Source organism: Silurus aristotelis (assembly GCF_946808225.1).
Source record: "Silurus aristotelis genome assembly, chromosome: 25".
Classification (NCBI taxonomy): domain Eukaryota; kingdom Metazoa; phylum Chordata; class Actinopteri; order Siluriformes; family Siluridae; genus Silurus; species Silurus aristotelis.
This window is the reverse complement of record NC_139598.1, coordinates 163,109-175,210: the sequence shown is the minus strand read 5'-3', so window position 1 is coordinate 175,210 and position 12,102 is coordinate 163,109. Positions and strand designations below refer to the sequence as shown.

The 12,102-nt window shown below is 48.5% G+C and overlaps 1 protein-coding gene across 4 annotated transcripts in view; it reads right to left on the bottom strand.

Annotated features, from left to right (window-relative positions):
• stag1b (STAG1 cohesin complex component b) overlaps positions 1–12,102 on the bottom strand; it is a 39,134-nt gene that overhangs the window by 20,981 nt on the left and 6,051 nt on the right. For 2 of the 4 annotated variants that reach the window (XM_083529150.1, XM_083529152.1), the window contains exons 2-7: positions 5,588–5,768; positions 5,361–5,481; positions 4,588–4,728; positions 4,384–4,480; positions 4,057–4,133; positions 3,751–3,955 (exon numbers count right to left, since the gene is read on the bottom strand). In XM_083529150.1, the coding sequence (XP_083385276.1) occupies positions 3,751–3,955; positions 4,057–4,133; positions 4,384–4,480; positions 4,588–4,728; positions 5,361–5,481; positions 5,588–5,616 (670 nt within the window). In that variant the 5' untranslated portion in view covers positions 5,617–5,768. The remainder of the gene's footprint in view (positions 1–3,750; positions 3,956–4,056; positions 4,134–4,383; positions 4,481–4,587; positions 4,729–5,360; positions 5,482–5,587; positions 5,769–12,102) is intronic. The other 2 variants (XM_083529151.1, XM_083529153.1) reach the window with 1 other exon arrangement.

Genomic DNA, 12,102 nt, shown 5'->3' with positions numbered 1-12,102 from the left:
GGGTGTGTGTGTGTGTGTGTGTGTCTGACCTGCGAAAGTGGAGGGGTGTGTGTGTGTGTGTGTGTGTCTGACCTGCGAAAGTGGAGGGGTGTGTGTGTGTGTGTGTGTCTGACCTGCGAAAGTGGAGGGGTGTGTGTGTGTGTGTGTGTCTGACCTGCGAAAGTGGAGGGGTGTGTGTGTGTGTGTGTGTCTGACCTGCGAAAGTGGAGGGGTGTGTGTGTGTGTGTGTGTCTGACCTGCGAAAGTGGAGGGGTGTGTGTGTGTGTGTGTGTCTGACCTGCGAAAGTGGAGGGGTGTGTGTGTGTGTGTGTGTCTGACCTGCGAAAGTGGAGGGGTGTGTGTGTGTGTGTGTGTCTGACCTGCGAAAGTGGAGGGGTGTGTGTGTGTGTGTGTGTCTGACCTGCGAAAGTGGAGGGGTGTGTGTGTGTGTGTGTGTCTGACCTGCGAAAGTGGAGGGGTGTGTGTGTGTGTGTGTCTGACCTGCGAAAGTGGAGGGGTGTGTGTGTGTGTGTGTGTCTGACCTGCGAAAGTGGAGGGGTGTGTGTGTGTGTGTGTGTCTGACCTGCGAAAGTGGAGGGGTGTGTGTGTGTGTGTGTGTCTGACCTGCGAAAGTGGAGGGTGTGTGTGTGTGTGTGTGTCTGACCTGCGAAAGTGGAGGGGTGTGTGTGTGTGTGTGTGTCTGACCTGCGAAAGTGGAGGGGTGTGTGTGTGTGTGTGTGTCTGACCTGCGAAAGTGGAGGGGTGTGTGTGTGTGTGTGTCTGACCTGCGAAAGTGGAGGGGTGTGTGTGTGTGTGTGTGTCTGACCTGCGAAAGTGGAGGGGTGTGTGTGTGTGTGTGTCTGACCTGCGAAAGTGGAGGGGTGTGTGTGTGTGTGTGTGTCTGACCTGCGAAAGTGGAGGGGTGTGTGTGTGTGTGTGTGTCTGACCTGCGAAAGTGGAGGGGTGTGTGTGTGTGTGTGTGTCTGACCTGCGAAAGTGGAGGGGTGTGTGTGTGTGTGTGTGTGTCTGACCTGCGAAAGTGGAGGGGTGTGTGTGTGTGTGTGTCTGACCTGCGAAAGTGGAGGGTGTGTGTGTGTGTGTGTGTCTGACCTGCGAAAGTGGAGGGGTGTGTGTGTGTGTGTGTCTGACCTGCGAAAGTGGAGGGGTGTGTGTGTGTGTGTGTGTCTGACCTGCGAAAGTGGAGGGGTGTGTGTGTGTGTGTCTGACCTGCGAAAGTGGAGGGGTGTGTGTGTGTGTGTGTCTGACCTGCGAAAGTGGAGGGGTGTGTGTGTGTGTGTGTCTGACCTGCGAAAGTGGAGGGGTGTGTGTGTGTGTGTGTCTGACCTGCGAAAGTGGAGGGGTGTGTGTGTGTGTGTGTCTGACCTGCGAAAGTGGAGGGGTGTGTGTGTGTGTGTGTCTGACCTGCGAAAGTGGAGGGTGTGTGTGTGTGTGTGTCTGACCTGCGAAAGTGGAGGGGTGTGTGTGTGTGTGTGTCTGACCTGCGAAAGTGGAGGGGGTGTGTGTGTGTGTGTCTGACCTGCGAAAGTGGAGGGGTGTGTGTGTGTGTGTGTCTGACCTGCGAAAGTGGAGGGGTGTGTGTGTGTGTGTCTGACCTGCGAAAGTGGAGGGGTGTGTGTGTGTGTGTCTGACCTGCGAAAGTGGAGGGGTGTGTGTGTGTGTGTGTCTGACCTGCGAAAGTGGAGGGGTGTGTGTGTGTGTGTGTCTGACCTGCGAAAGTGGAGGGGTGTGTGTGTGTGTGTGTCTGACCTGCGAAAGTGGAGGGGTGTGTGTGTGTGTGTCTGACCTGCGAAAGTGGAGGGGTGTGTGTGTGTGTGTGTCTGACCTGCGAAAGTGGAGGGGTGTGTGTGTGTGTGTGTCTGACCTGCGAAAGTGGAGGGGTGTGTGTGTGTGTGTGTCTGACCTGCGAAAGTGGAGGGGTGTGTGTGTGTGTGTCTGACCTGCGAAAGTGGAGGGTGTGTGTGTGTGTGTGTCTGACCTGCGAAAGTGGAGGGGTGTGTGTGTGTGTGTGTCTGACCTGCGAAAGTGGAGGGGTGTGTGTGTGTGTGTGTCTGACCTGCGAAAGTGGAGGGGTGTGTGTGTGTGTGTGTCTGACCTGCGAAAGTGGAGGGGTGTGTGTGTGTGTGTGTCTGACCTGCGAAAGTGGAGGGGTGTGTGTGTGTGTGTCTGACCTGCGAAAGTGGAGGGGTGTGTGTGTGTGTCTGACCTGCGAAAGTGGAGGGGTGTGTGTGTGTGTCTGACCTGCGAAAGTGGAGGGGTGTGTGTGTGTGTCTGACCTGCGAAAGTGGAGGGGTGTGTGTGTGTGTCTGACCTGCGAAAGTGGAGGGGTGTGTGTGTGTGTCTGACCTGCGAAAGTGGAGGGGTGTGTGTGTGTGTCTGACCTGCGAAAGTGGAGGGGTGTGTGTGTGTGTCTGACCTGCGAAAGTGGAGGGGTGTGTGTGTGTGTCTGACCTGCGAAAGTGGAGGGGTGTGTGTGTGTGTCTGACCTGCGAAAGTGGAGGGGTGTGTGTGTGTCTGACCTGCGAAAGTGGAGGGGTGTGTGTGTGTCTGACCTGCGAAAGTGGAGGGGTGTGTGTGTGTCTGACCTGCGAAAGTGGAGGGGTGTGTGTGTGTCTGACCTGCGAAAGTGGAGGGGTGTGTGTGTGTCTGACCTGCGAAAGTGGAGGGGTGTGTGTGTGTCTGACCTGCGAAAGTGGAGGGGTGTGTGTGTGTCTGACCTGCGAAAGTGGAGGGGTGTGTGTGTGTCTGACCTGCGAAAGTGGAGGGTGTGTGTGTGTGTCTGACCTGCGAAAGTGGAGGGGTGTGTGTGTGTGTCTGACCTGCGAAAGTGGAGGGGTGTGTGTGTGTGTCTGACCTGCGAAAGTGGAGGGGTGTGTGTGTGTCTGACCTGCGAAAGTGGAGGGGTGTGTGTGTGTCTGACCTGCGAAAGTGGAGGGTGTGTGTGTGTGTCTGACCTGCGAAAGTGGAGGTGTGTGTGTGTGTCTGACCTGCGAAAGTGGAGGTGTGTGTGTGTGTCTGACCTGCGAAAGTGGAGGTGTGTGTGTGTGTCTGACCTGCGAAAGTGGAGGTGTGTGTGTGTGTGTCTGACCTGCGAAAGTGGAGGTGTGTGTGTGTCTGACCTGCGAAAGTGGAGGTGTGTGTGTGTGTCTGACCTGCGAAAGTGGAGGTGTGTGTGTGTGTCTGACCTGCGAAAGTGGAGGGGTGTGTGTGTGTGTCTGACCTGCGAAAGTGGAGGGGTGTGTGTGTGTCTGACCTGCGAAAGTGGAGGGGTGTGTGTGTGTCTGACCTGCGAAAGTGGAGGTGTGTGTGTGTGTGTCTGACCTGCGAAAGTGGAGGTGTGTGTGTGTGTGTCTGACCTGCGAAAGTGGAGGTGTGTGTGTGTGTCTGACCTGCGAAAGTGGAGGTGTGTGTGTGTGTGTCTGACCTGCGAAAGTGGAGGTGTGTGTGTGTGTCTGACCTGCGAAAATGGAGGTGTGTGTGTGTGTGTCTGACCTGCGAAAGTGGAGGTGTGTGTGTGTGTCTGACCTGCGAAAGTGGAGGTGTGTGTGTGTGTCTGACCTGCGAAAGTGGAGGTGTGTGTGTGTGTCTGACCTGCGAAAGTGGAGGTGTGTGTGTGTGTCTGACCTGCGAAAGTGGAGGTGTGTGTGTGTGTCTGACCTGCGAAAGTGGAGGTGTGTGTGTGTGTCTGACCTGCGAAAGTGGAGGTGTGTGTGTGTGTGTGTGTGTGTGTGTGTGTGTGTGTGTGTGTCTGACCTGCGAGAGTGGAGGTGTGTCTGAAAGCTCGGACCTGAGAGTCAGACAGGCCGGTGAGGAGAGAGATGACTGTGTCCATCATGTACTCATCATATATAATACTGTACTGACACTGACGAATCAAAACACCGATAAACTCGCAAAAGTTATAGCGGAACTTCTTCCACTGAGGCCCGGCAATGGTGAGCGGATAATCTCCACTATCCTGAAATACAACAGCTCTGCTTTAGGAACATGAAGCTTCTGAGAATATTTCCAGAGAAAACGGTCCTTGTAGAATTATTTAAAGACTTGTGGAAAACTGACCTCATCAAACTCCTCAGTCATCTTTCTGATGATTTCTGCATTCTGCATATTCCTAAACATCTCAATTCTCACAGTACCTGAAATCATATAAACAGCAACATCATGTCAAACACACACACACACACACAGCTCTAGCAGGGTAAGTCTCGATTCCACAGTGTACAGAACACACTACTTCTAAAATCATGGCTGAGATAATAAGAACATCACACATCAGTGTTGCAGATACCTGGTTTCAGGTCATTCTGAGAGCATGGACTACGTGAAACATTCCTTCTAATGATAAGACAGCAGAGACAACTTTTATCCACACAAAACCTTTTTTACCTTTACACCCAGAGCACTGTATGAAGAAGTTGATGAGATCCAGCAGAGCCATATCTCTGTCCTGTTTGTACGACTCGATCCAGTCATCAACAACGGACTGAAAAAGAGATAATCATGAATTGTATTCCTGAATTTTGCATCACTGTTACAGGTCCAGTAAGGGTTATAAACTCTGGGTTGTGTAGGGAACAGTGAAAGTGTTACCTGCATGGCACTCTTGCCCAGTTTGACCACCTCAAACAGTGTAGAAGGATCTCCTCCGTCTCCATTCTGCTGCGCCATGCCGTTCGGCCTCCTGCCCCCCTTGTCCACTGGAGACTTACGAGCTTTCTTGCTAGCTGCCTGCTGAATAAACACCAATATAAACACAAATATAACCATGTTTCTCATTCATACTGTGTGTAAACTGGATCCTACAGCTGGACAGAGAACAGACAAATACTGAAAAGTCCATAATTTTCTATTATTATTATTATTGATAAAACAGTTGTGTTCAGTGGTGTTATTGGGTATTGTTCATCATCATGTACCTTAAAGAGAGATTTTTAATGAAAAATAAGGCTGGGAAGGAACAAACAGATTGCTGAAAGATTTAGAGCAGTGGTCCCCAATTTCTATTTTATTTATTATCTGTTTCTAAAAGTTGTTTTATTTTTGAAAATTCCCAGATTTTCTCCTCCACATCTGTCTATGACTCACTCTTGATGCAGGTCATGATGCCTCAGTCACATGTCTTACCACCATCCAATACCTTCTTAAAAGGAACTCCGGCCGCTAACACATAATACATTACTGCTAAATTCAAACCCCCAAGAGAGCAAAATCAACAAAAAACAACACAGTGGATTTCATATTTAGAAAATACCAGTTTTTATGGTCGTATTATTCAAATAAATACATAAATAATAATTACATATATAATAATAATAGGAAACAGAAGATTAAATTTAATATACAGTGTAGTTTCAGGCTCATACCGGAGGTCTTCCTGGCCGTCCTCTCTTCTTCTTTCCCTTTCCCTCTCCAGTGTCCTCCAGCTCACTGACACTGAGACTCAGACTCACTGTGTCTCCCTGTCCAGACTCATTTGATGAGTCCCTGCACAGAATAAACATTTGCTAAGATTCTACAAATAAAAAACCTAGCATGAGTTACAGTGTCAGCTGCTCCTGCTTTTCAATTGTCACTGTCCAGTTGTACTTACTGTAAAACAGGAAACTCCGAGTTAATCATTGTGGCTCTGTTGTGAATAAAAAGCTTTACTGTAGACACTTGAGATCCAAAATAGGATTCAGGCTGATACACACCACCTCCTGCTTCAGCAGAGTTTCAGTATACTTTAGTCAGAGTGAGTGAAGACCTCCATCCACTCACACCACATTAATCTGGAAACACACACAGAAAGCGCAACATGCATAAGTGTAAAAATACACACAAAATAAAATTAACACTAATATTAATACAAACATTCTCAGATAAATCTGTAATAAGAGACTGCATAAAGCAAAATAAGAGAACGCTAAATATGCTAAACAACTAATAGTGTGTTAACAAACTAAAACAATGGCTGTAAATATATTCTGAAACACTGACATGACAAATCAAACCAAATCTCTCTCTCTCTCATATATATATATATATACATATATATATATGAATAAATAAAAGGAAGCGAATAAAACAGGTAATAGCCACTAGGGGCAGTGCAAATAGGTGGAGGAAATAACAGACTCACACCCCAGGTTATAAAAGATATCACCTACTTATAATAAAACTGGTCTAATGATAATGGCGAAGTATTATTTTAGAAATATAATTTATCATCATTTATGTCCTGCTGCTCCATGATGATGTGTATGTAATACCACATGTGGGCAGTAGGAGGCACACCAAGCATGGAGATTTACTGTTGTAGAAACACATGAACTAAGAGCTTCTCTGGAGTCTGGTCTGCTTGTTAAATTACTGTTCACTGAGGGCGAGACGGGGCCAGATCATTTAATACAGACCGAGAGCTTGGAGGAAGAGGAGGATCATCTGACACATGAGATCAGACACACAGACAGCTGTCTGTCAGCCAGAGCTCAGTCTGGGACTGACACAAGATGGCTCTCTACCTCCAAGCGAACAAGAGAAGGAGACCAACCATTCCCACCACACACACACACACACACACACACACACCCCCCGAGCTGGTAAACACTGCTTGTGTAAAACTGAGTCTGTTCAGTAGTGTACTGCAGGCAGAGTCTTAAAAATTCACACATGTACAAAGAACTGCAGAATCAGGGAAAATGCATAAAGGTAATAGACAATTTAATCTTGTGTGTGTGTGTGTGTGTGTGTGTGTGTTACCCCCCAGTGTAATATTATGGCCTAGGCAGTCTGGGCTCCTGTACAACAGATGATTAATACCTGATCATGAATCAATGCATCACAGAAACTACACAGGAGATGATGGACAGCAAGAACTCAGCACAAAGCATTTCACAAAGCATTTCATGTAGAGATTTATACTGTGATTTCCCTACAATGCTTGCACCTGACTGATCCGGTCACCTGGCCCACACCAATGTGTGTGAGGTGCATCAAGGTGATCTTTTCAGTTTGGTGCTGCACATCTTTAAAAGATTTCTTTTAGTTGTGAGTAACGATCGCTGGTGTTTAGAGCATATACAGTACGTGTGTGTGTGTGTGTGTATGTGAGAAAAGTGTTGGCGTGTGAATCAGCTACAGATACAGCAGCACTGATGGAGAAACATACATAAAACATCTCTACCTCAAGCTCACTGTGAAGAGTGTGTGTGTGTGTGTGTGTGTGTGTGTGTGTGTGTGTGTGTGTGTGTGTGTGAGTGAAAGAGAGAGAGCTGATTTCAGGAGCATTATGACTGATAATGTAGAAAAGGTGTTGTATTTTGTAATGTTCTTTAGTGAACTGCAGGTTGTTGGAGGATCTTCAGTGCATAATGTCATAGAGACACATGTACATTCTTAACTACAGCTTCTTCAAAAACACTAAAACACCCCACAACACAACACACCATGCACAACCAACACAGCATGTGTAAACATGCTCCTGAGGTTCCAGTGACCACTGTTCCTGCCCCTCATCCCTCCGCAGATCTTCCCATTTCGTCCTGGTCTGCCTCTGGATAGTGTTCTCTCTGTTTGGAGGCGACTGTGCAGCCAAGGTTTTTTCCTTCTGCATCTCAGGGAATTTTTCCTTCACCACAGTCGCCACCGACTTGTTCATCAGGGACAAACTTACACTTATAGTTTTAATCACCACATTATCTGTGTAAAGCTGCTCTGAGACGATGTTCACTGTTAAAAGCGCAACAAATAAACATGAATTAAACTGAATTGAACTACACAAAACGCTAACACACTCGACAGCACAACACACTGTAACACACTGTAACACACTAACAAACCCCACAACACAACACACTCCAGAACACAACACACAGCACAACACACTGTAACACACTAACAAACCCCACAACACAACACACTGTAACACCCCCCACAACACACTGTAATACACAATGTAACACCCTAACACTGTCCAAAACACAATGCAACACCCCAAATACCACAACGTAACACACTAAAACATCCCTCACCCCCCCCACCCAAAACAGAGATCTTAATTTTTTAAACGGGGTGTGAATGAGTGCAGGCTCTCTCTCTCTCTCTCTCTATCTCTCTCTACCTCTATCTCTCTCTACCTCTCTCTCTCTCTACCTCTCTCTCTCTCTCTCTCATCCTCTGAGAACAATAAGGCATGCAGTACAACCAAATCTAAAAATATATTCAATCCTGATCTTTGTGAGTATCTGACGCTCTGTAGCCCGGAGCTGCTCACGTGTTTGTTGCTTATGAGCACAGTTACAAAGCCTTGTTAGTATGGGACATTTCTTGGTTTAATGGCAATACAGCGCTTATTAAATATTACTGCGTCACTCAGACAGGGAGGGTAGGAGGGATCTCTCACACACACACACACACACACACACACACACACACACACACACACACACACACACACACACACAAAAATAATCACTAACATTTCCAGGAACTTCATGCAACACCATGGCCATAATTTCTATCTGTAAGACACACAGGGCTAACAATCCTAGGCGTGCGCACACACACACACACACACACACACACACACACACACACTTTAGTCCAGTCTCAAGACATGGCTCAGTCATAAAACTACGGGACAGACGCCGAGGTCACTCGAGCTCACAATGAGCACGCACGCACACACACACACACACACACACACCTTCTTCCTTAGTAATACACTAAACCTCGATGTCGCTGAGCAGCACTGGTGGATGGAATGAGGGCTGAGATTTTTCCTGAGAGATAATCTACTTCGTGAATGAACAACAATACAACTCAGGATACAGCCATCATCATCATCATCATCATCACACCAAGCCTCCTACTGATCCCAGCAACACCACAATCAATCTTTTTTTAAATGATTCTCAAAAATCAAGTAGACAACAATTCTATTCCCCACACACACACACACCTCACCCTCTCTAATGATGCATGCTACAGATTGGGTTGATAATCACCCAGAGTCAGGCTCAAACACACTGATTCATGCCAAGAGCAAGACACTAAAAATCAAAATCAGCCTCATCATACAAGTGCAATCAGCATCTTGCATAACACACATTTCTTTAACAATATGAGCACCTAAACCTATGCATAAATGTGTTTTTCCAGCTTGAAAATCTATAGTTCAATAATAAAATTCCAGAAGTTTTTATATTATTATTATAATTATTATTAAGACTGTTATCAGGAGCCCTGTTTAAAAATGAACCATTACTACAAATCTAATTAATGAGCTTAACAATTTAAGGCCTCCCTATAGCTGCTCGCTCTCACTCACACACTCGCTTGCTCTTGCTCTCTCACACACACACACACACACACACACACACACACACACACACACACACACACACACACACACACACACACACACACACAGACACACACAGACACACTTCTTATAATCAATGTGTTTATGGCACTCTGGAGCTGATTTCCACATTTTGTTTGTTTTAAAAGAAGAAATCAAACCTGAGGAGCAGATAATATTTAAGAAGAAACACTGGAAAGTGAAATCGACTGCTAGATTTCCAAACTTTACATTTTAATTTAAAAACCCTGATGATCTTCTGTACATTAATGACTAACTGTCAGTTTGGCCGATTCTCAGTCTGAGGTTACTTTGAATAAAAACAATGTCACATGAATACAATTACAGTTACCCAAAATAAACCACTAGCTAGCTGCTCCACACACACACTCATTCTGAAATATTACAAATGCTACAATTTTGCAATCAATAATCAGTTATACACCATACCAATACACAGACTTTCCCCAATATACATTCCCCAATACACCCTCCCCGATATACACTCTCCAGTACCCCTCCCCGATATACACTCTCCAGTACCCCTCCCCGATGTACACCCTCCCCGATATACACTCTCCAGTACCCCCTCCCCGATATACATCCTCCCCGATATACACTCTCCAGTACCCCCTCCCCGATATACACTCTCCAGTACCCCCTCCCCGATATACACCCTCCCCGATATACACTCTCCAGTACCCCCTCCCCGATATACACCCTCCCCGATATACACTCTCCAGTACCCCCTCCCCGATATACACCCTCCCCGATATACACTCTCCAGTACCCCCTCCCCGATATACACTCTCCAGTACCCCCTCCCCGATATACACCCTCCCCGATATACACTCTCCAGTACCCCCTCCCCGATATACACCCTCCCCGATATACACTCTCCAGTACCCCCTCCCCGATATACACCCTCCCCGATATACACTCTCCAGTACCCCCTCCCCGATATACATCCTCCCCGATATACACTCTCCAGTACCCCCTCCCCGATATACACTCTCCAGTACCCCTCCCCGATATACACCCTCCTACAACCTCCCCGATATACACTCTCCAGTACCCCCTCCCCGATGTACACTCTCCAGTACCCCCTCCCCGATGTACACTCTCCCCGATATACACTCTCCAGTACCCCCTCCCCGATATACACTCTCCAGTACCCCTCCCCGATATACACTCTCCAGTACCCCTCCCCGATATACACTTTCCAGTACCCCTCCCCGATATACACTTTCCAGTACCCCTCCCCGATATACACTTTCCAGTACCCCTCCCCGATATACACTCTCCAGTACCCCCTCCCCGATATACACTCTCCAGTACCCCCTCCCCGATATACACCCTCCCCGATATACACTCTCCAGTACCCCCTCCCCGATATACACCCTCCCCGATGTACACTCTCCAGTACCCCCTCCCCGATGTACACTCTCCCCGATGTACACTCTCCAGTACCCCCTCCCCGATGTACACTCTCCAGTACCCCCTCCCCGATGTACACTCTCCAGTACCCCCTCCCCGATGTACACTCTCCAGTACCCCCTCCCCGATGTACACTCTCCAGTACCCCCTCCCCGATGTACACTCTCCAGTACCCCCTCCCCGATGTACACTCTCCAGTACCCCCTCCCCGATGTACACTCTCCAGTACCCCCTCCCCGATATACACTCTCCAGTACCCCCTCCCCGATATACACTCTCCAGTACCCCCTCCCCGATATACAACCTCCCCGATATACACTCCTCAGTACCCCCTCCCCGATATACACTCTCCAGTACCCCCTCCCCGATGTACACTCTCCAGTACCCCCTCCCCGATGTACACTCTCCCCGATATACACTCTCCAGTACCCCCTCCCCGATATACACTCTCCAGTACCCCTCCCTGATATACACTTTCCAGTACCCCTCCCCGATATACACTCTCCAGTACCCCCTTCCCGATGTACACCCTCCCCGATATACACTCTCCAGTACCCCCTCCCCGATGTACACTCTCCCCGATATACACTCTCCAGTACCCCCTCCCCGATGTACACTCTCCCCGATGTACACTCTCCAGTACCCCCTCCCCGATGTACACTCTCCCCGATGTACACTCTCCAGTACCCCCTCCCCGATGTACACTCTCCCCGATGTACACTCTCCAGTACCCCCTCCCCGATGTACACTCTCCCCGATGTACACTCTCCCCGATGTACACTCTCCAGTACCCCCTCCCCGATATACACTCTCCAGTACCCCCTCCCCGATATACACTCTCCAGTACCCCCTCCCCGATATACACTCTCCAGTACCCCCTCCCCGATATACACCCTCCCCGATATACACTCTCCAGTACCCCTCCCCGATATACACCCTCCCCGATATACACTCTCCAGTACCCCTCCCCGATATACACCCTCCCCGATATACACTCTCCAGTACCCCTTCCCCAAAATACACCCTCCCCGATATACACTCTCCAGTACCCCCTCCCCGATGTACACCCTCCCCGATATACACTCTCCAGTACCCCCTCCCCGATGTACACTCTCCCTGATATACACTCTCCAGTACCCCTCCCCGATGTACACCCTCCCCGATATACACTCTCCAGTACCCCCTCCCCGATGTACACCCTCCCCGATATACACTCTCCAGTACACCCTCCCCGATATACACTCTCCAGTACCCCCTCCCCGATGTACACCCTCCCCGATATACACTCTCCAGTACCCCCTCCCCGATATACACTCTCCAGTACC